Source organism: Physeter macrocephalus, chromosome 5 (genome assembly GCF_002837175.3).
Source record: "Physeter macrocephalus isolate SW-GA chromosome 5, ASM283717v5, whole genome shotgun sequence".
Lineage (NCBI taxonomy): Eukaryota > Metazoa > Chordata > Mammalia > Artiodactyla > Physeteridae > Physeter > Physeter macrocephalus.
The window spans coordinates 72203387-72227828 of NC_041218.1; the positions used below are offsets into that span (position 1 = coordinate 72203387).

Below are 24442 nucleotides of genomic sequence, written 5' to 3' on the forward strand. Positions count from 1 at the left end.
GGAGGGTTTTTATCATAAATGGGTGTTGAATTTTGTCGAAAGCTTTTTCTGCATCTATTGAGATGATCATATGGTTTTTATCCTTCAGTTTGTTAATATGGTTTATCACATTGATTGATTTGCATATACTGAAGAATCCTTGCAATCCTGGGATAAATCCCACTTGATCGTAGTGTATGACCCTTTTAATGTGCTGTTGGATTCTGTTTGCTAGTATTTTGTTGAGGATTTTTGCATCTATGTTCATCAGTGATATCTGGGGCCATGATTTTTATTTTTCCCCTAGAATGTTTAGACAAATTGTAAATATATCCTATGTCAAGGACCCAGAATAAAAATATACTGTTGCAAAACTAGTGTTAACTTTTTAATTTTCTGAAAATTGGAAACATTTAGGTATTTAAAATAAATGGTCTTGTCATTAATTCTGTTGGATGCCATTTGTATAGTATGTGATGCTTCCTCTCTAGTAGGAAGCATCACACACTATACAATTTGCTTAGGGCCATACCTCTTATCACTTATGAAGCAGATGAGCACATTGTAGACATGTGAAAATGGCATATTTCATTGTACACAGTTGCCATAATGGGATCTTACTTTATATTTCCAACGTGCGGTTATCACCTATTTACCACTTAGATGCAGAAGATGTTTCCAGAGGTACTGTATACCATTTGGCTTGAAACTTTTGAAACGAAATCTTTTCCTTTGGTTTTAACAAAGGAGGCACATGAAGAAAATATTACAAGATGTTTAATGAAAGTTTAATATATTAATTTCTTGATTAGCTTAAATTTGTTACTGTTTTATGAGGAATAAAAATAAAACAGTAAAATAACTTTTTGTATCTTTTCATTATCTGTTATTTGCTTTAGTTGTTTATTTTCATATATTTAAATATGTTCTACCCATTGCTACTTAATACTGTGCTTATTAAAATCTGTAGCTTCATTTTTGAGATAACAGCAGTTGAAATTATAAATAACAGTATTAATTGCAGTTTATTTCTCTTATTAAATAGTAGGTGAAGCTCAACATGATTTTCAGATAGAGAGATAGTTGTGACTTAGACCAAAGAATAATAATCTCTTTTATTAATATGTAATTACCAAATTAATTCCTTCTTTTAATTTACTAAGATAATAATTCAGTACAAGTAATAACCTTGCTCCACATGGTATTTAAGATCATTTAATATCCATATAATTGGTATGTATATAGTCTTTTAAGATTGGTATGTATATATTCTTTTAAGAGGCTTTTTGTTTTATTTCTGACAATTGACATTTGTCTGAAAGTGTTTATCTGTCATACCCTAAATTATCTTTGTGTCACCTGGCATGCACTAATGAGCTTATTGTACAGTACTAAATTCGTTCCACTGTTCGCAAAACATGATATTCTACAAAATAATATGCATATGATCAATGGAGCCTCTTTTCTAGAAGGAAGACATTTGCAAGATAAAAAAATGCGGTAATGGATATATACTATTACTGCCAGCTAAAACTTAAGAATACTCAATTTTGGGGGTGTTAATCATTAAACATTTAAGTTCTTGGTGGGTGCCATCGCCATTTTTCACCCTGGGGAGATTGCCAGGTTTTATAAGGCATAATATCTAACGTCAAGGATCTTAGATCCCAGTTGTGATTACATGAGTTATAGGCATGCAACAGTTGGTGACCAGTAACACATAAAAGCAGTAGATCAGGATATAAGGTTAAGTGTGCAGGCTTTAGAGCTAGACAAAGTTTACCTTCTGGCTCAGCTTTTTCCTAGCTGTGTGGCCGTGGGCAAGTTACCGTGCAGGTCTTTACCTCAGTTTCCTCGATTTAAAAACTGGAGTACGACACCTACTTCAATGGATTGCTGAGGAAATTAAAGTACTTGAATACATTCAAAAAAGCATTTAGAAAAGTGGCTGTTAAATAGTAGGTGCTGTTTGTTGTCTGCATAATCAAGTTCTCAGAAGTATAATATAGAGCAGGGATCTTGAAGGTGAAAGGACTTTGAGGGAAAAGGAAGACAGTCACCGTATTTCTTTTACCTCATCTAACAGTGAGGGTATCTACAGGACTGTGTGAGCATCATAAGCACAGGCGCAGTAGCTGCTTCAGTTTTGAATCTCAGCACTTAGCATGCATCCTCTTTGGTATGCAATATTTCGTTAAGTATTGAATGAACTACTTGATGTCGTTTATATATCTCTCTATAGTTCGCAAAGCATGATCATGTAAATCTTTATCTGCTCCTTTCCACAACCGCATATTATAGTAACGGTGCCTTACATGAATTGAGTGCCAGCTCTGTACCAGGCACTGTACAGTGCCTGTTTTTCAAACAATGACACTAAAGCTTGAAGGGGTAAATAACTTAATAAAAGCACACAGTTAGTAAGAAGCAGAAGAATCCAAGTTCTGACTCCAAACTATGTGGCTCTTAAACTAAACCATTCCACGTCTCATTTTACATGAAGAAGAGTGTCTCAGGAGGGTTTAACAATGATCACATAGCACAGAGTAAAACAAGTACTCAATTAAACTCAAGCAGGAAATAATGAGGGCTTTAGAATTAAAATATGTGATCACAGTTAATGTTTAAGTTGATCTAGATACTTTTATTACCTTAGAGTATAGAGGTATTAACATTGGACTTGAACCACCACTAAAAGAATAGGAAAAGAGAAGATAACTTCTAAACTAAAAGAAAGAAGAAGGAGTAATAAAAAATAATTGGCCCAAAGCAGGCAAAATGGAAAGAAAAAGCGGCATAGTATAAGTGGAACAGATAAAAATAACACCTATAAATTGATAGCTTTAAACCTAAATATATTAGTAATATTAAATTTAAATGGACTATATTTGCTGTGTACTTGTCTTACATGTATTTGTTCTACATGTGTATTTTATGTAGAGTCCATTTGTGTATTCCTTTCGAATAAAAAGTTTTTAAAAGTTTTATAATATTTTGAGAGCATCCACATTTCAAACTGTGTCAGTGCTTAAACTGTCTTTGCACAGAGCTTTTCTTCTATCAAATTTTTTTACGGTTCTAATAAACATCTTTACACACTATCTTCCTTTAAAAGTAGTGTGACAGATTACAGTAAATGATGTGTATACAATTATATTTAAAAAACATGTACAGTATATTTCAAACAAAATCTAAAGCATGAGGAAGAAGAAGAAATAAATATTAAAGTTATTGTGTGACTGAGTATTAAATTAGCTCTAAGCTTTTCTTTGGCAGAATCAAAAGGTGTGAATAGATTCTTCTCACTACTGGGGTGTGTGGTGTTTCTGCATTTGTGGAGTGTAATAATATAAACCATTTTAAGGATTTTTTTCATCACTAAAAGTAATAGCCTTAACTGAAGTCAGTATTTATGGATGATAATATTTTTATTTAGTCACATTACTAATTTTGTAACTTTTTTCCTTGTAGGCACTGAATGGCTTTGTATTGGTTGTCACTACAGATGCTTTGGTCTTTTATGCTTCTTCTACTATACAAGATTACCTGGGGTTTCAGCAGGTAAATATATTTTTCTTAGGTCATTAAAAAAATTTTTTTGGAAAATTAATTTTCTACTTTTAATTTATCTTATACTTAGGGACACAAGTGATAGTTTGTATATATAAAATGTAATTAAAATACATATGCTATAGAATAAAAAAGTATATGTTTGTAGCTAATATATTTTTATACTTTTAAAAATCGACTGCATTATAATTTCCTTAAGGGTATATGTGATTCATGGATTTTGTGTTTCTTCTTTCACTTATAAAGAACTCTTATGTATATGAAACTTTAGGGTAAGGGGCAGATAGGGTTTGGACAGGGGCAGACAAGAGAATATTTACCATCAAATTAGTTACGGATACTGGAAGGTATATGACAACTATGAAATGAATGAGGTGATATGTAAAGGTATGAGCAAAATACTATGGCTTGTCCCTTTAATTCCGACTTGTATGGATTATGGAAGCTTTCCTGAAGGAAATGGCATTTAAGCTAACCTAAAGAAAGTGTAGGATCCAGATGGGTGGACAATTGTGGAGGGAACACAGAGAAGAAAAGCTAGACGTACTGTAGACAGTAGGTTGGAAGGCCTTGAAGGAGGTGAGCGTGTTCGGTTTAGTGTTACTGAGTGTATAGCGAATAAATGGAGTAATAAGGTGTTCGGCATATTTGAGGGGCAAGAACATCCAATATGATTTGAGAAGTTTGTAAGTACACTTGAATGCTAACTACTCTTATGTATCAGTAGTTCTTAAATTCTAATGTGCATAAGAAGCACCTGAAGAACTTCAGAAGATGTCATAAAATTGATGGGCCTCATTCCCATATAATCTGATTCAGTACGTCAGAGTGGGGCCCATGTATTTCACTTCTAACAAGCTCCCAGGTGATGCCAAGACTGATGGTTGAATGGCACCGTCTGCACTGTTATATAGACTGAAGTTTAAATTATGTCATACACACTATAGAAGCCACTAAATGTTTTTGTTAAAGGGAACGTGTATGTTCCGATCTACATTTCAGAAGATAACTCTGGCATTATGTAATGGATGGCATAGAGATAACTTCATGCTGGAAGATAAAGCTCGTAGGAAGATTTAAGTCCAGATAGCTAAAGTGGTGGAATCTGGCTACTGACACAAAGCCTAACTTAAGTATTTTTTTTTTTTTTTTTTTTTTTTTTGTGGTATGCGGGCCTCCCTCTGTTGTGCTTAAGTATTTTTGAATTTTAAAGAAAACATACTAATATCCATAGAAAAGCCTGTTTGCAACTTAATTACATAACTAGTTTAATTATTATTTGATGTGATTCATAACAGTTAAGAAATCAGAAAGATTAGCTGTTTTCCAATCTGTTTTTTTCTTCATATACACCTATAACCTGGATATTCTTTAAGAAAACATTCATATCTGACATTGGTGGCGGTTTATGGCACCATTTTAAAAACTGCATCTTGTGACTCATTAGTGGGTTATGAAATTGATATACTGGATCACCATCAATCATTCCTTTTAGTTGCTTAAAATGAAATAGAATAGAAAACACAATATTGTCACACATATGTGGAATCTAGAAAAATGGTAGAGAGGACCTTATTTTCCAAGCAGAAATAGAGACACAGACATAGAGCACAAATGTATGGATACCAACGGGGAAAGGGGTGGGATGAGAGGAATTGGGAGATTGCGACTGACACATATACACTATTGATACTATGTATAAAATAGACAACTGATGGGAACATACTGTATAGCACAGAGAACTCTACTTAATGCACTGTGGTGTCCTAAATAGGAGGGAAATACAAAAGAGAGGGTATACACACACACACACACACACACACACACACACACACACACACACACGGCTGATTCATTTTGCTGTACAGTAGAAGCTAACAGGACATTGTAAAGCAACTATGCACCAATAAAAATAAATTTAAAAAATATTGTCACACATAAAAGAAGTGTTCTGTGAAACTTTTTTCCACCTGTGTATACACACACACACACACACACACACACGATGGATAGAAAATGCATTTCTTGCCATGAGTTGCAATTAAAAAAGTGAGAGCAATTCTGGTAGAAGGGCTAAGGGCTCAGCACTGTAGTAAATGCTGAGAAGCAAGAGGTGAAGGAGGGATTCTAACCTGGTAATGGCATAATCCCTTACTCTTATGGAATCTACTAGAAGTAAAAATTTCATATAAGGAAAATTATTAGAGAGCAGTGAAGGAAATACATAATACTATCAAGCTTAGAGAAGTCAAATGCAGCTGGATGTTCAGACAAGGTTTTGTGGAAGAAAGAGGATTTTAAAAGATCAGTAAATAGATAAAAATCAGCAGAACTTAAATGTGCTGCAGTTAAGGAGTGGGAAGGTGACTTATTTGACTGAAAAGCATTCACACAGGGAAGTGATGGCAAATAACTTTTTTTAAACATCTTTATTGGAGTATAATTGCTTTACAGTGGTGTGTTAGCTTCTGCTTTACAACAAAGTGAATCAGTTATACATATACATGTGTTCCCATATCTCTTCCCTCATGCGTCTCCCTCCCTCCCACCCTCCCTATCCCACCCCTCTAGGTGGTCACAAACCACCTAGCTGATCTCCCTGTGCCATGTGGCTGCTCAATGGAATATTACTCAGCCATAAAAAGAAATGAAACTGAGTTATTTGTAGTAAGGTGGATAGACCTGGAGTCTGTCATACAGAGTGAAGTAAGTCAGAAGGAGAAAAACAAATACGCAAATAACTTTTGACTTGTCAATTACAGTGCTGGTCTCTTTCTAGCTTTTCCTATATTGGATTCCTGGAGAGCTTTGCAATCATTTCATTTGCGTTCATCACTACTAACAAGCACTCACTAATCTAGCAAGGTTTTGAAAATAGTAAGCCACATTTTAAAAAAATCAGTACTTCTTGTTAATTTCCTTATACTTTTTTTCTTTAGTCTGATGTCATCCATCAGAGTGTGTATGAACTGATCCATACTGAAGACCGAGCTGAATTTCAGCGCCAGCTGCACTGGGCATTAAACCCTTCACAGTGTCCAGACTCTGGACAAAAAATTGATGGTAAGAATGTTTACCAAAAGATAGTGTTGGTGGGCTTCCCTGGTGGCGCAGTGGTTGAGAGTCCGCCTGCCAATGCAGGAGACACGGGTTCGTGCCCCGGTCTGGGAGGATCCCACATGCAGCGGAGCGGCTGGGCCCCTGAGCCGTGGCCGCTGAGCCTGCGCATCCGGAGCCTGTGCTCCGCAACGAGGGGAGCCACAACGGTGAGAGGCCCGCGTACCGCCAAAAAAAAAAAAAACAAAAAAAACCTCTTACACTATTGTGAAAAGGGGGAAAGAATGTACAAGGTTGATTCTGGAGTGTGTATAAATTGTTCTGTGTTTAAAATGCACCAAATATAAAAGCAGATTAGCATGTGCAAGGATAAAAAACCATCTTTCAATGCAAGCAGTGTTTTCACACATCTGTGAAAATGTTAAAAAGAAAAAAAGGCTTAGAAAATATAGAAATTGTTGACAGGATAGCTCAATAGAAATAAAAACAGCCGAATAGGTGAAGTTCTATGTAGTGAAAATGTTATTCAATAAGTTTTAATTTCTTTTCACTAGCTCCCCTTCTGAAAGCGATTTTTCTTTTGTAATCCAAATACAGACTTAGGTTTAGAAATTAACACAAATTTCAGCTATTCAAACACTTAATTTTATAGCAAAATGGAAAGTCACTTTGTGTTGCTATTATTTCTACAGAAGCTAATGGCCTCTCACAGCCAGCAGTCTATTATAACCCAGACCAGGTTCCTCCAGAGAACTCTGCGTCTATGGAAAGGTGCTTTGTTTGCCGACTAAGGTGTCTGCTGGATAATTCATCTGGTTTTCTGGTAAGGTGCAAAATCTTTTACTGACATTTACTATTAAGTTTTAGAAAATTAAAAAAAAAAAGTGAAACCAATTTAATTGAATGTATTTGAGTTTGGGTTATAAAAATCTACTTTATTAAATAATTTTATAAAGGATGGTAACTTTTTAAAATCTTTTTTAAGTTTTAAAAATATCTTCCATAACTCAAAATCTGTCCTTTAAGATGCAGTAACAAAGACTGAGTGGAATAACAGGGAACTCTGTATCTTTCCCCTTTTTTTTGGACTTTTAAGGTATAAGATAGAGAATTATATAGCACTTATTTGGCAGCAGACTGCTTACCCTCCTTGGATTTAATGCCTGCCAAATGGAAAAATTATCACGGCCTTTTCCGCATGGCTGGAATAACTGCCGTGTAAAAAAAGTGGTTGTGTCTTCATGATTGCAGGATCCTCCTCTAGTATGAGATGCTCTTGAGCAGTGTGAACTCCTGAGTAGGATGGCCAGGGAGCAGCGTAGGCAGGACGCTAAGAGTAGAGGCGGCCCGGCCTGTCAGGTGCCTGTGTCCTGAAGATTGTGCACTCCACCAGGTACAGAAGAAGAGACAAAGCATGTTGAATATTACTTTTGTGACTTATCAGGAATTGGAAACAGATAATCAAATCTATTAGCAAACGATGATTTTTGTTGGTGTGTTTATTCCTGAAGATAGTTTTGCTGACCCAGAATTAGGACTGTGCTTTGAGCTAGTTTCCTAGTACTGATGATCAGTTAGTATGTATGTCTAGATGGAATTTCTTTGTGTAATTGGGCCTTTTCTCCCTTGTGCTGCTCTCATATTGATGTCAGAATCATCCCTTGGCCTGGTACTGTTTTAAGCAACCAGATTGATCATGGTCATGATTAAATTGTCTGTTTCCTCTGTCTTCTAAAATTATTCTTTAATAGAGTTCTGTGTTCTTTGTATGGTTTTATGATTCATTTTAGTGTTTTTAAACTGTTGTGTTTTATCTCTTTATAAAAGATTCCCATGAATTTTGAAATATACTCTGAGCTGTGGACTAATCCACAGGCTATATCTGAAAATTAATACGTACTTGATGGCTTTATCACTATTCATTCGTTTAGGAAATAGAGTTTGAGTGTGCGGTGTGCACGGACCCGTGCTAGGCGTGGATGATAGGGCAGCCGCAAGGTCAGAAAACCATTAGGTCTTCCTTTTGTGACCTATTAAAGCACCGAGTGGTTCACTTACCAATCCCTTGAGGATAGTCCTCATAACTACCTTTTAGGATATTTTTAATGGGCTTCCTGGGAGAAAGGAATTAAAGTCACATTTGATAGCCTCATGAACTTTTATGGAATTACCAAGAACACTGGGAATGGCCTTGATGGAGCCTTCTAAAAGGAACCATTTTAAAGCGTTAATCTTAATGAACTGTTTTTTGGTTTTTTAAGGCAATGAATTTCCAAGGGAGGTTGAAGTATCTTCACGGACAGAACAAGAAAGGGAAAGATGGATCAATACTTCCACCTCAGTTGGCTTTGTTTGCAATAGCTACTCCACTGCAGCCACCATCCATACTTGAAATCCGAACCAAAAATTTCATCTTTAGAACCAAACACAAGCTAGACTTTACACCTACTGGTTGTGATGCCAAGTAAGTGAAACCTTTTCAGGTTTATTTTACCAAATGTATATTTTGTTGCAGTAAGTGTGTCTTAGCCTGTATATATTTTCCATATGGTGTTGATTATAGTATTGTTTATTATTATAGTAGCTATTATTATTTCATACTTTACAGCATAGCCTTTTACAATAAAATTTTATCACGTTCACAAATCATTTTATTATTTTACAATATTTGACACAATTTCTATATTATACAGATGCTGTGTTTATATAAGATTCTGTATCCTGATGACATTTACTGTTGGCTTGTTTTACATTTTTAAATTGTACAAACTGACTTTTAGCCCTAGAAGTTTAGTAACCAAAGCATGTTGCTGCTTTTCTCCTTTCTAATACGGGAATGCAGACAGGTTGGAGAAACCCTGCCCCTCAAAATGTAGTATAAGTATTTAGAATTTAATTAGAGATTTTGTGTTTCACCTATATAAGCTACTCTGTTAGACTCATCTTTAGCATTAATTTTCATGGTCTTTATTCAGGAGAAGAAAACAGTCTAAAAGTGAAATTTGCAGCCATAAGCAAAAGAGAGCAGTTACAGAATTGCGTGTGTTTCTACCTGCTCGTGTGAAATTCTGAATGTCAACATAGTACAGAAACTAGCATATAACTAATGAATTTATGTTGGCTACTTCATTTATGTTAAATTTTAATTTCATTCTTATTTTGCCTTTTTTTTTAAACAGAGGAAGAATTGTTTTAGGCTATACTGAAGCAGAGCTATGCATGAGAGGATCAGGATATCAATTTATTCATGCTGCTGATATGCTTTATTGTGCTGAGTACCATATCCGGAGTAAGTTGTAGTTTCTTATGAGCTTGGCTGTGAAAGCAGCTTATGCTCTAGTACGTGTTTCAAATTATTACTAATGTAATGTGTTTAAGGAAACTATTTGGATAAACTTCTTAGTATCACACAATTATGATTAGCCTGAGTTACACTCTCTATTCATTAGCTGCCACACAGGAATTAAGTAGTTTAATTACTCTGAAAATGACCATTTTGCCCACGTTTTTGCTCAGGAGTTTTTTTTAATGGCATCATTTTTAATTCTAAAATTTATGTTAATATAGATTATGCTTTAAAATTGTATAGTAAAATATTAGGCTGTAGGAAATGTTCCCTTTTCTTTAAAATGAAAATAATTTTCCCTCCAAACTCTGTACTCTCTTTTCACGTGTTACGAGAATTGTCTGACTTAATCTTTCCTGGAACCATTTAAATAATAAATTTAGTATGAAAGAGGAAAAAATAGCAATGCTGAAGAAGTATTTTGATACATTTTAATATACTGTGCTTAAAAGTCATCAATATATTTATCATCTTTGGTGATATGTGAATTACATCTAGAAATAGTAGAGATTATTGTGATTTTGGATTTGATAATTTAATTCTTTTTTGTTTTAGTGATTAAGACTGGAGAGAGTGGCATGCTAGTGTTCAGGCTTCTTACGAAAGACAATCGATGGACTTGGGTGCAGTCAAATGCACGCTTAGTTTATAAGAATGGAAGACCAGATTATATCATTGCAACTCAGAGACCTCTAACGTAAGCACAAAGACCTAGAACATTTCATGTTTTGGTTTTTTATTTTAATAACACTTTAGTTTATAAATTCTCCTACATGAAAACCTAAAAATAAAGTTTAAGAGAATTTACACTGGAAATAAAAATTGAAAGGTAATAATGTACAGAAAGAAGGCGGCATAGGGTAAGGACATTGAGAAAACAGAGTTAACAGACTTTGTTGAACAACTGTGTATGTAGAGCTACAGAAAGAGAATAATCAAAGAAAACTCCAAGGGTTTATCCTGGGTATATGAAGGAACGATGAAAAGCCAGCGTCATCTGACAAATAAAATGAAAACGTAACAGTGCTTTGCTTAGCATGTTTGCTAACGAGCAGGCAGTGATTTTTAAGTTTCTCATATATTCTCGAAGTGAGTAGTCTGCCAAATATATTTGTATCGCAAATGTTTTCTCCAGTCTGGAGAATTGATTTTTGTATGTGGTTTTGAGGGTAAGGATTACCCTCAAATGTTACTAGCTGACTAGTGACATTTATTGGAAAGATGGTTTTTTGCAAAGACCATCTTTTCCCCACTGCACTGCATTTCAATCAGGGGATTGTATCTGGGGTTCCATTGGTCTGGTTGCCTATTTTTAAACCAAAGCACACAGTCTTAACTATTCTGTAGCTTAATATGCCTTGATATCTTGATGTATGCTTGATGTATGCCCGCCATCTCGTTTGTTCAGAATTTTTGTTGTTCTCCTTCAAGATAATCTTGGCTCTTTACATTTCTATAAATGGTTTAGAAAGCAGTTGTCAATTCCCATGGGAAAATTTGTCGAGGTTTTGAATGGGACTGCATTGAAATGATAGTTTCTTTTGTGAGAATTAACGTCTTCTCTAATATTGGATCTTCCAACCCATGAACATGGTGAATGTATATATGTGCATAGGGGTACGTGTGTATACGCATGTACCCACATCTTTATCTTAATAATGGTTGTATTTTTCTTAGTTTTATACATCTTTTAATTTTATTCCAAAATATTTTATGTTCTGTGATGTTTTAAATGGTGTATATATAATATATATAATTTTTAATATATAGAAATAGTTGATTTTAAATAAATATTGGTTTATTATATCCAGTGACCTTCGTAAAAATTCACTTGTTAATTCTAGTAAGGTGTCTGTAGATGTTTTTAAGGTTTTCTACTATATACACCATGTTGTTTGCAAATAATTTTTTTCCTTTCATCCTTTAGACTTCTTAGTTTTGTTGTTGCTAATTCTCTTATTGCACTGGCAAAGCCCTCAGTAAAAGGTAATGGAAATAATGATGAAGGAGATTAATTTTATTCTTCTTCTCAAGGAGCCAGCTTTTGGTTTGTTGTTTTTTCCTGTTGTACATTTGTTAATCCAGTTTATTTATGTCTGCTCATTATTATTTCCTTCCTTCTACTCTTTTGGGTATAATTTGAATTTTTTCCCAACTTTTTAAATATATATGGTTAAGCTAAGCTGTCACTTTTCCTTTAAGTACGAGTGTCTCCAACCCTTATGTTTTGGTATGTCTTATTTTTATCATTCAATTGAAAATATTTGTATTTATTTTGACTTTTTTTATTCATGAATTATTTAGAAATACAGTGTTATTATGTCCTTTGTTAGGAGATTTTCTAGTTGTCTTTTTGTTACTTTAAGCTTGATTCCACTGAAGTTAGAGAATAGTCTCTGATTTCAGTCCTTTGAAATTTGTGGTGGCTTATTTTATGATCTAGTATATGGTCGATGTTAAAATATCCCATGTGCTCTTATCAATACATGTTCTGTTGCATGTACAGTGTTCTTTATGTATCAGTGGTCGGGTTTGTGGTGTTCATGTTTTTATACATTTGATATTTTTGTTTGCTTGTTCTATTAGTTATCAAGAGGTTATGAGATCCATTGGTGCTCTTTACCTAATAAATAGGGATATTAAATTTTACATATATACACTCTGTGTAGTACATATGAACCTATAATGATGACATTTTCTCCGTGCCTTGATTTATGAATTCCTTTCCCGTGCAAAAATTTTTAATTTTCATATGTCAGTCAATCTTCCTTTAGAGCTTCTGGGTTTTATATTTTATTTCAACAAGCCTCATTTTAATATTTGGATCTTTATTCCATTTGTAATCCATTTTTCAGGTAGCGATGGAACCTGAGTGTGAAATTAATGACTGTATTATTAAGTTTTTGGACCAATTCTAAATTATTTAAATTTGTCTGAAAAACAATTTTAAGTACTTATCATCAGACCGATTTCTCTCAAAGTTCACGTTCCCTGCTATGAAACTCAACGACAGTGTATTTTGCTTGCTAGTAATTATTTTTTCTTTTCTAAAATTTCTTATTTTGAAATGTTCATGATGTGACTCTTCTTAACATATGCAAACTTTCTTGTGCACAATTTTAGAGATGAAGAAGGAACAGAGCATTTACGAAAACGAAATATGAAGTTGCCTTTTATATTTACCACTGGAGAAGCTGTTTTATATGAGGTAACCAACCCTTTTCCTCCCATAATGGATCCCTTACCAATAAGGACTAAAAATGGTGCTGGTGGAAAAGATTCTGCTACCAAATCAACTCTAAATAAGGATTCCCTCCATCCCAGTTCCCTCCTGAATGCCATGATGCAACAAGATGAATCTATTTATCTCTATCCGGCTTCAAGTAGTACACCTTTTGAAAGAAACTTTTTCAGTGACTCTCAGAATGAGTGCAGTAATTGGCAAAACAATGTTGCACCAATGGGAAGTGACAATATCCTGAAACATGAGCAGGTTGGCCAGTCTCAGGAAGTGAACCCAACACTCTCTGGAGATCACGCAGGGCTCTTTCCAGATAGTAGAAATAGTGACTTGTACAGCATTATGAAACACCTAGGCATTGATTTCGAAGATATCCAACACATGCAACAGAATGAGGACTTTTTCAGAACTGACCTTTCTGGTGAAGATGACTTCAGAGATATTGACTTAACAGATGAAATTCTGACCTACGTGGAAGACTCTTTAAATAAGTCTGCCTTTGGGTGTTCAGGTTACCATCAGCAACAGTCCATGGCTCTGAACCCGAGCCGCATGCTACAGGAGCACCTCCAGTTAGAACAGCAAGAGCAGCTACAGCACCATCAGAAGCACATAGCAGCAGAGCAGCAGCAACAGCTGTGTCGGAAAATGAAGCAGATGCAAGTTAATGGCATGTTTGCAAACTGGAACTCTAACCAATCCGTGCCTTTTCATTGTCCTCAGCAAGACTTACAGCAGTACAACGTCTTTTCAGACTTGCCTGGGACCAGTCAAGAGTTTCCCTACAAATCTGACATTGATACTATGCCTTACGCACAGAACTTTATTCCCTGGAGTCAGTCTGTGTTGCCGCCACATTCTGAGGGTACACAGTTAGACTTCCCCATTGGGGATTTTGAACCAGCCCCATACCCTACAACTTCTTCTAATTTAGAAGGTTTTGTCACATGTTTACAAGTTCCTCAAAACCCAAAGCACGGACTCAATCCACAGTCAGCCATAGTAACTCCTCAGACATGTTACACCGGGGCTGTGTCCATGTACCAGTGCCAGCCGGAAGCTCAGCACAGCCATGTGGCTCAGATGCAGTACAACCCAACAATGCCAGGCCCGCAGGCATTTTTAAACAAGGTAAGGGTTTTCTCAAACTGAACAAGCCCTTTAGATGATTCTTCGTACGTTATAAATCGAACCAAGTTTTAAATTTTCTATGTCAGTGACTGATTTTAATCTATTATCTGTAGCATTCATGTGAGAGAGCGTTTTTAACTTTTGTCTACTATTTTTTTTAAGCCAGTAGTTTTTTTAATATGTTAGTAATACAAGTATATCATAGTTACCTGAAAGGAGAAAGAGATCAAGGGAAAAAAAGCAACATGTCCTTAAGTGACGACCAGGTGAAACTAGTTAAAAGTACATTATTTAGAATAATCTTGATTTTTAAAAATACGGCCTTTTAAAAATTTGGACTTCAAAAAGATTTAAATTTTTAAAAATATTTTCTTCAAAGCTCAATTTTTTTGCTGACGTATAACTGATTTACAATTACCTTCAGGTGTACAACATAGTGATTCAATATTTTTATAGATTATACTCTCTTTAAAGTTCTTATTAACTATTGGGTCTCTCTCTGTTGAAATTGGGTTAAAATCAATATAGTTGTGCTTTCTTCAAATGCTTTTGTCCTAGATGATCTCTGGAATTCAGTGCTCGGGTCCTTGGTGTTCTCTGGCCGTCCCTCTATGTGACCTGCCAGATCCTCATTTTATCCTTTAAGGTAGAATAGTTTTTTCTCCTGGCATTCTTAAAAATAAAAATTAAAAAAAAAATTGGGTAACTCAGCTGGCTTTCTGTCAGGGGACTCAAGCTGGATGTTTTATCTTTGTTTAAATGTGTCATTCAAACCCTTCTAGCATCATGGTAACTTAAAAAAAAAAAAGTGCTTGCTGATGATTGCTGCTCTCTGTGGCCACCCAGGAATATATCATGTTTGCATTTATGCTTTTCCATTCGAAAATATTTAGTTCATTTTATCGTATATTTAAGTTGTTTAGTTTTGAAGCAAATCCTGGTTATAAGACTATGTATTATAATAGTTTATAAATGTTACGTGACTCTTTTTCACTAATCGTTTTTTCCGGCCTTTTTTATACACGTGGTTTTGTCTGATTATATATGAGCTTTTTAACAGAAAATGGCTGTGAAAGTTTTTCTTGTCCTCATTCCTGACTTCCTTCAGTTATTTAACAATTGGTTACAGTCTATCTCACAACATTGCTGTGAAGTAAGCCTGGGTAGGTAACTTCTGTACAGTTTACTGTACAAGTTAATTATGTAAAGTTACATTTTGAACAGGGCCTGCATTAGCATGAGTTCCTTACAGTATTTTCTTCCCCCACTGTTTTGTACTACTTCTTTATGAATGATAAGAATTCTAGACCTATATAGTCCCCCTAGGAATTATTAAAAGTAAAAAAAATTAAAATTCCATCTGTGGCTCACATTATATTCTGGTGGACAGCACTGCTCTAGGCAATATATTTAAAGAGAATTGCTGATGTGCATTGTATTATGACTGATGAGAGTAATTTATTCAAAACCTACCATTCTCTGGCACTTACTATATTTCCCTTTGAAAACTCGACGAAGTTTAGAAGCAGTCTGTTTTGATTACTGAAACGTAATGCTACATAGGCTTTAGAAAGGTAGATCTCATTCAAAGCAATTAAGGGTATGATAATGTTACTTTCACTAACTATATTCTAAAATACAAAAGGCTCTCTGATCTATAAAAATCCTACAGAGCTAGGTATCTCTGTCCTCCCTCCTTTTTTTCCAGTAGCAGTTATGGAAATCAGCCTAATTTCATCGTTACACGGCAAGAGCAAGTGTTTTACTTTGGTACCTTATTTCCATAAGTAGGACAGTAATTTTAGTAGTAAAGCATGTTATGAATTAAAAAACTTGGTCCTAGCAATCCTATACCCATGGTGTAATATGTTAAGAAACCTCTTGCAAATCAAAACTTACCTCCTTTGAGAAGGTTCTAGGTTATCTGTAGTCCAGTGTAGTGATCTTCAATGTAATTAAGTCACTGGTACCTAGAACTTTTAGATAAAATCTGGTCAAAACAAACTTACTTATGACAGAGAGCACAGTAACTGTGATTCACGATTGGTACTCTCTGATCCATCAGTTCCTATCCAAACCAAAGGCAGTTCACTGATCAAGTACTCTCTGTGTATGGAATGCCAAATCTGAAGTGAGACAATGATATTATTCATCCATACCGGGTACTAGAGAAACCAAAAAGCTGTAAACACAACTAATACAGAATATATGTTCAGTATGTCTTCTTCACTGAATGATTTAAAATTTAACAGCAGGAAAGGAATTTGAAGTTTAACGACGTGCAGGACAAAGGTTTTAAAAATACATTTTCATACATCTAATGGCTTAAGATATACGAAGGATCTGTTCTAATAAGTTGCGTTGCAATTTTTGTTTTCAGTTTCAGAACGGAGGAGTCTTAAATGAAACCTATCCAGCTGAATTAAATAGCATAAATAACACTCAGCCTACCGCCCATCTTCACCCGTCAGAAGCCAGACCTTTCCCTGACTTGACATCCAGTGGATTCCTGTAGTTCCAAGCCCACTTTTCATCTTGGTTTTTTGATGAAATTCGTTTGTGAAACATCATGACGGAGTAATAAAACTGTCATTGTTGGATGTTAGCAAGTACACGTGGAAGCATTGATGTATGTAGTTCTCACTGTTATTCCAAACCAAATTTTAATGATTTTACAAGAGGAGTTAATTACATATATTACCATCATTAAAATAGAAAGTATGCCGCCCCAGAGGAGTGAAATAATCTACACTTTATAGTAGTATTCTGAGATACCACAGAATATACAAAACTTATTCAGGGGGACATTACGACACTTTTAAATAAGAAAATTTTCTCTGTTGGAATTATTTCTGTCAGACTAAAATGAAATACTTTGAGTTTTGAACTTCAGCATTCTTATTAGCATACCAAATATGAACTATTTCCTTTTCTTTGTAGCGTCTGCTTTTATCTCAGATGTTAAAACGAGTGGTTTGGTGCTTTTATAAAAAGATAATCTCAGTGCTCTCCTCCTTCCTTGGTAATGAAAGTGCCTCACAATTTTTTCCACCTATAACACTGTAGGAGTATGTTTTATATAAAATATACTTTCTCTTAAAATTAATAACATTCTGCGCACAAATATTATCGGTGTTTCTTAAATTCAGTCATTTTTTATTAAGCCAGGCATGTTTTAACTGCACTACTCACCCACTTTCTTCAGGTAAAGGGCAAAAAATGGTTGAAAAGACAATTATTTAATCTAGCTGTTTCTAGACTTTAATGTTGCCGTGTGCCTTATGTTGAAAAATTTTGAAAGGGGAGATGTCTTTCCAAATTATTTTTTAATTATCATATAAATAAGAAAGACAGCAGCACTAAAATTTCAAGTTTTCAGAAGTAAGAGATATACCACCATTTAGCTTTACTAAAATCTCCACCTTAATAGTTGAATGTTGCAGTGTAAAGAATCTGCTGTTAAATGCAACGGCATTTAACTTAAAATATTAACTTAAAATGAAGAGAAGCAGCGTTTTTAGCTCTTTAACAAGTAAAGCACCCATTTCAATATGTATAAATTCTTTAAAAGCTGTTGTAGATCTATGATCCTTTAAGATGTTGGAATATGTTGACTTTATAAATTTCACTTCTTAGTACAGTGGAAACTTTTTCTCATATTTTGAGGAGTGTTAAGACTGAATATAGCAACGTTTGGTGCAAAGTATTGGTATGAGTGAAAAGAATGGTGCATTGTATAGTTTATAATGAACAAAATTATTTGTAAAATATTTTCAGCCTTTCATTTAAAGATAGTGCACACCTTATATATGCACGTAAATAATTTGTTTGGGTCTTAACATATTTTATCATTGTGTCTTTTTAAGATAGCAAATAATGAAGCCAACTTCTTTCAAAAGTTGGTATTAAGAAAAAGACAATCATGCAGTTAACTTCAAATATTAGGTTGTTTCTATGATATAATGACCTCTATTATCAATAAGGCAAATTAATCAGGCTACTAATTTAACCATCCTCAGGTGACTTAGAAGTGCCACCATCTGCCTTTCTTTTATTTAAATATGACATCTGAAAGGCATAGACACATTTTACATGTATTATATAAAAACATGATGGAATCCCACACTGAAATGTAGTATTAAAATACATTTTTTAAAATTTTTTTAGTAAATTTATATAAAAGTGACTTCAGACAAAATATCTACATCAGTTTTGTGCATCTTCAGACAAAATTTTGAACCTGTAGAATCAATTTGAGAGTTGAAAATAATAAATTTGTCTAAAACATTTCATAATTTGTTTCCAGCATGAGGTATCACTAAAGATTTAGACCAGTGATCCAGATTAATATTCGATTTTCACATTTAAACCTTTCATTAAAAGTCTTCATATAAACCATTTTTGTTAGTCTCTTCCACATGTTACTGAATGGTTTAGTGGGCGAAAAAAATAGGCTTTTTAAATTGTGAATATAGTGACAATCAAGTATACACTTATAAAATTTAAAAAGCTTAAAGCACTATTGTATATTTTCATCTATAAAAGTAACTAAAACTTATCTAAGCATAATAAAATCACATTACACCCAATACACCTTTGTCTGTACTGCTAAGTGCCAGACAAAGGAAGAATGGTTTGTATACTGCTGTATTGAGGGATTTATTTTTAGATGATGTGCACTTCTGAGGATGTGGATGTGCCTCATTTGATCTTTTTCCTATGCCAGGTTGTTCTTACAGTACCTAAAGATTTACCAGTGTTCCAATGTATTACATAGCTTTCAATCATTGCTATGCACAAACTAGTGTTTTTCAGTATTACTAAATTTGAGGTAAATGTTTTCATGGGTATTCTCTCCTTCAAGATGTTAATGCTTACATATGCCGTGAATACATTTTTGTTTAAAATATGATTTATAATAAATATCCTTCCTTATTATCAAAAAATTGTATACAGTAATATATATGGTAATAAAATAATCACCAAGTATGAATAATATGTTTAAATGCAAATTCTTCTTTCTGGTCCATATAAAGGAAGTGAGTATTTATAGTATAGTGTTACAGTTATATTAGATGAAAGCAGTCTTCAATATTTAAGGATAGGTTAAGTCAATAATTCATAAACTTCTTATACAGTTCTGCCCCCGGATATTTTGGCCTTAACAGGAATATAAAAAAAAAAAAACACACTTCAAGTAACTTCATAGGTTAAAATGCTTCTGGAATGGATGTTCTTTTAAACCTTGTATTATCAGTGTTATAGTCTAGTGGTATTTGTTCGTATCTCAGATTAAAATCCAACATTCCATGCTAACAGACAATATTTTAAGAATATTTATGACAAAAAGTTAAACAACCCATGTGCTATTCTATGCTTAGATTAGAAAAGTTACTGCCCAAACTTACGCCTCTAACAAATATAAATGGCATGTTAAACCTCTGGTGTTAAATTCATACCCATTAAACACTCACCAAGAATTGAAGAAAAATTCCTGGGAAAAAGTTTTCATTCTAGTAACAATTTTTTACATTAATTTTACATTTATTCTTAATCATTAGGTATTTTTCTCAACAAGTCAATAAAAACATAGCAAATTAGCATCATACTTAATTCTGAATATTTGAGAAAGACTAACACTGTCTTTTGCCTACGTGCACAATATATTCGGTTTTAACTGTTTGACCTGAAAGAATCAAGAAAAATCCAGATAATATTTCTGATCCCTACTTTCAGTCAAATGACTTCATCAGCATGAATGACTTCAACTTGCCCCCTTGTCACCAAGCCTGTCAAACACTGACCAGGGATGTTAGCTACTCACAAGACTAGGGAATGTCTCTCAAGTTTTTTCCCAGTGTCCGCAGAGGACCATGCTTCCAGTTCCACTAATAACGACTGAAACCATCAAAACCCCACAGCACATCCTAAATGTGTCTGTACTTTTACCTCAACAATACCACTGTCCTCTGCTCTTAGGCCAACTTCCAACATGGGAGAAGGAGAAGCTCCCCGGCATCCAAGATGGACACTCTCCCTAACCACAACCTGCCCCTCCGTCCCTCCCCCACCCCCTCCCCCTTGGCAACCACAAGTCTGTTCTCTACATCCAGAGGTTGGGGGTGGCAGATGGCAGCTAATGTATTTGGAATGGATAAACAACAAGGCCCTACTATACAGCACAGAGAACTGTATTCAGCATCCTATGATAAAGCATAATGAATAAGAATGTAAAAAAGAACGTGTGTATATATATTTAACTGAATGACTTTGCTGTACAGCAGAAATTAACACAACACTGTAAATCAACTCTACTGCAATAAAAAAAAACAAGCACCCTTCCTTTCCAGTTTTCATACACTCAGCTACTCCATCTCCCTCTTCCAGAGTCTTTTCTCTCTCCTATGGGCACCCCTGTGTACGGGTCATCCTCTATCCCAGGAAAAAGGAAAATTACTAGATTCTGCATCCCTTTTCTTAACCCTTTGGAAGCTCATCCATTCTGCAACTACTACCTTTATGATGAATCCCCTCAAAATCTGTGATCTCACCTCTGAAAAAGGGTGAAATAAGACACCTTATCGCTGACTTTCGTTGAGCATCCTTTCCCTCTAAGAGCAGAATAGCAAAGCTAAGCACACAGACTCTGAAGACTCCTGGCCTCAACACACACATGATGTGAATCATTGGGAAGGTTTCTTACTCTCTCTGAGCCTGAGTTTCCGTTTCTACAAAATAAGGACAACAGTAATAGGCGCCTCACAGGATTCAATAAATAATGTATGTAAAAACAGTTCCCAGTTGCCAAAACTGGAACAATTTGAGCAAGAAAATAATAGCATTGGATTACAACCCAAAGAATAAAATATCCATGAGTCCATCCTGATATAAATAAATGATGGAAGAGATAAATAAATGGGGAAGAAGGGACAAATCTTCCTTACAGGAAAATCACAAATATAGGTAACTATGCCTTCCAATAGACGGAGCTTAATACCCCTCCCTTTGAGTGTGGGCTAAACTCAGCCTCTCGCTTCTAAAGAATACAGTACAGAAAGGGGGAAAAAAATGTTTATATTGTAGAAATCTGGCAAGCACCACTTTAATCAAGAGATCGACTTTGACATCAATTATGTCGTGGTGTTCTCACAGATATGATGCTATATGATCAGCACACTTCTGCTCTGTGGTATTTTCTCAAACACACATAGCCCTAGTCTAATCATCAGAAAATGTCAGAGAAACCCAAATTGAGAGACATTCCACAAGATTCCTGGGAGTATTCTTTAAAGTGTTAAGGTCAAGAAAAACAGACGTTGAGACGTCACAGGTCGGAGGAGACTAAGGAGGCCTAGGCACAACGAAATACAAAGTACAATAGGGTATCTGGGATTGCATTCTGCAATAGAAAAGACGCATTAGTGGAACAACTGCAGAAAGCCGAATAATGTTTAGTTAACAGTATTGTACCACTGTCATTTCCTAGCTTTACCAGTGTACCACGGTCATGTAAGAGGTTAAGTTTAGAGGAAGACGGATGAAGGGAAGAAAGAAAGTCTGTATCTTCACAACTTTTATGTAAATCTAAAATTATTCCTAAATAGTTAACTTAAAAATCATTTTTATATTAAAAACAGAGTTTCTTCTTTGGCACATAGCAAGTACTCAATAAATGTCTGCCATTACTCATATTTCCCTGCGATTTCCAATCAACCTCTCCTCAGTTGTAGGTGAATCTCTACATTGACCCTACTCCTCGTTCTGTTTACTTCTGATCTCGTGAATATCTAGGTTTTTAGTCTCTAGTTCAGTGTTGCTTTCTACTTTAAAGTCCTGATATCATCCTTATCAATGATCCTTCTAGCCTTGTTTCCATAACTACTACACATCAATATAATAACCTATATTTCCATTCCAGCCAAGAATAATCACATCTCATACTTTGAGCATTTGTAACTGCCTTATTTTTGCCAACTTGAAATTTCCTGTTCTCATCACACCATCTTTCTTCCACTTTCCCATTCCTTTCTTCTTTATTCAACTAGTTCTCTGCGCTCCTTGTGATCTCTAGCCCCATGAGCACCCACTGTTCTTTTTCAGTCCATCTGCCTGGACCTCAGTATCAGGGTTTCAGCATTGTTTGCTTGTACCCTGGAATTGCTCACTTCCTTATTGGAAACTGCCAGTCCAATCCATAGCCCCGGCCAAAACATTTCTTTTCCTTGATAACCAGTTTTGCTAGAAAAAGTGACAAAACTGGAATAATGGCCTCATCACAAATGTTTCACCATGTCTATGGCAGAAACTGACAGTTACCGAACACCACCATCATCTTCCCTTCCTTCTCTGTAAGAGAACCCTGACATTTCTCTGGTCACAGTGAGGGAACAAAACTATATTTTCCAGCCTCCTTTGTGAATAGGTGTAGCTGATAAAAGTTCTGGCCAAATATATGAAAGCAAAACTTTTGTGATACTTCCAAAAAGGCTGCTGAAAGAGACCTAATGCAGCTGCAAGGAGCCGTTTTTGCTTTTCTGCTTTTCCTTTCTCGCCAGCACACATGGGTGTGATCAATGGAGATCTAGCAGCTCTCTTGAACCATGAAGATAGAAGCCATAAACTAGGATGGTGAATTGAAAACAGGATGAGCCAGGGTCCCTCATGACTTAGAGCCACATGTTTGGAACCACCAAATAAACCCTGTCTGTGTACCTTGTGACTTCTTTTATATAAGAGATAAATAGACTTCTGCCTTGGTTAACCCATCATTCTATTATCTATCCCACCCCCACTGCCAGCCACCCACAGTATCTTCATCTTCTCAGTCTCTCCAGTGACGTTATCTCCAACTTGACTCAAAAAAGTCTGATATAATTTTCAGTTTCCTCCTTTTTTACTTTTATGTTGCTATCTGTCAATTATCCTCTCAGATTTTCCTTAACTCCTTTTTCTTGCATTTTCAGTCATTGAATGTGTTGGTTTCTCCAGCAAGCATCATCCTTTTCTTCTACGGACAATAAAGCAAACTGCTACTTCATTCTTTTTTCTTTTTCCATGCATCCATTCGCTCATTCATTTTTATTGTTTTACATCTGAATAGAGCAGCTTGCTACGATTTGCTTTCTTCATTACTGACCTCTTATTTCTTCAATCTTCCGTGTGAATTTAACTACTACCAATTTGTATGTACAAATGTTCTATTAAGTCAAGAAATCTTCTTTCCTTGATACTTTCTTACCTTGGCTTCTGTAACACTGTAATTAGTTTCCTGATTTGATTACTCCTGGTCCCTCTCCTTCTATATTGCTACAGATAGGCTTTTTTTTTTTTTTTTAAGGTTCGATCTGTGTCCTTTTTCCTACCCTCCCCCTATACCTCTCTCTCTTTATAATCTCTCCTAATCAAATCACTGTGTACAACTCAATATGTAACCTAGACCTCTTTTCTGAGTTCCTGGCCCAGATTTCCAATGGTGTATTTGGTACAATATGTAATATAGTATAGTTTTCTTTTAAACATCCTACCAGCACCTTAAATTGGCTTTGAACAAAACTGAATGACTCATTTTCCCTCCTGAGTCTAGGGATTCTCCTACCATTTTTGTTAAGACCTCCATTTCCATCTTGTAGGAGCTCAAACCCAATCCTCACATCTGGCCCGCTCTATTACCACAGTAGTCCGTCCCACTGGACAATGGAATTCTTTGCTTCTGTACTTATAACCTGAGACACTTTAGATTGAAACTATAGTTAGGAACTCAGCAAGAATGATCTGCCAACTTGCAGTAAGAAAAGACAGAATGGGAAGAAAAAAAACTTCTACCGAAGATCTGACAGGAAGTGTAGGGAGAGACTGGTTGTAGGGATTGAGAGAAGTTCCAAAATTGAAAACAAAAATGGTTTCAACAAACAAGGATTTGGGAGTGGTTAGAGGGGAGGAGCAGGGAGTCATTCATTCATTCAACAAACATTTAGCCATCCAGGCCTACAGGGAGCCATTCTAGGTTGACCTTAAAGCATCCAGCTGAATAGTTCTCTATTTTACTCCATCATGGTGGGACCTATGGTGGGGTCCTCAGGATTTGGTGTCTCTGATGTCAAAAGAACCAGAAACAGTGT

The 24442-nt window shown here is 35.2% G+C and overlaps 1 protein-coding gene across 1 annotated transcript in view; it reads left to right on the forward strand.

Moving 5' to 3' along the window:
* AHR (aryl hydrocarbon receptor) overlaps nt 1-20700 on the forward strand; it is a 51988-nt gene extending 31288 nt beyond the window's left edge. Inside the window, exons 4-11 of the mRNA XM_007100219.4 lie at nt 3451-3540; nt 6489-6612; nt 7299-7429; nt 8868-9070; nt 9786-9895; nt 10508-10649; nt 13076-14324; nt 16705-20700. Coding sequence (XP_007100281.1) covers nt 3451-3540; nt 6489-6612; nt 7299-7429; nt 8868-9070; nt 9786-9895; nt 10508-10649; nt 13076-14324; nt 16705-16839 — 2184 coding nt within the window. The 3' untranslated portion in view covers nt 16840-20700. The remainder of the gene's footprint in view (nt 1-3450; nt 3541-6488; nt 6613-7298; nt 7430-8867; nt 9071-9785; nt 9896-10507; nt 10650-13075; nt 14325-16704) is intronic.
* The last annotated feature ends 3742 nt before the right edge of the window (nt 20701-24442 follow it).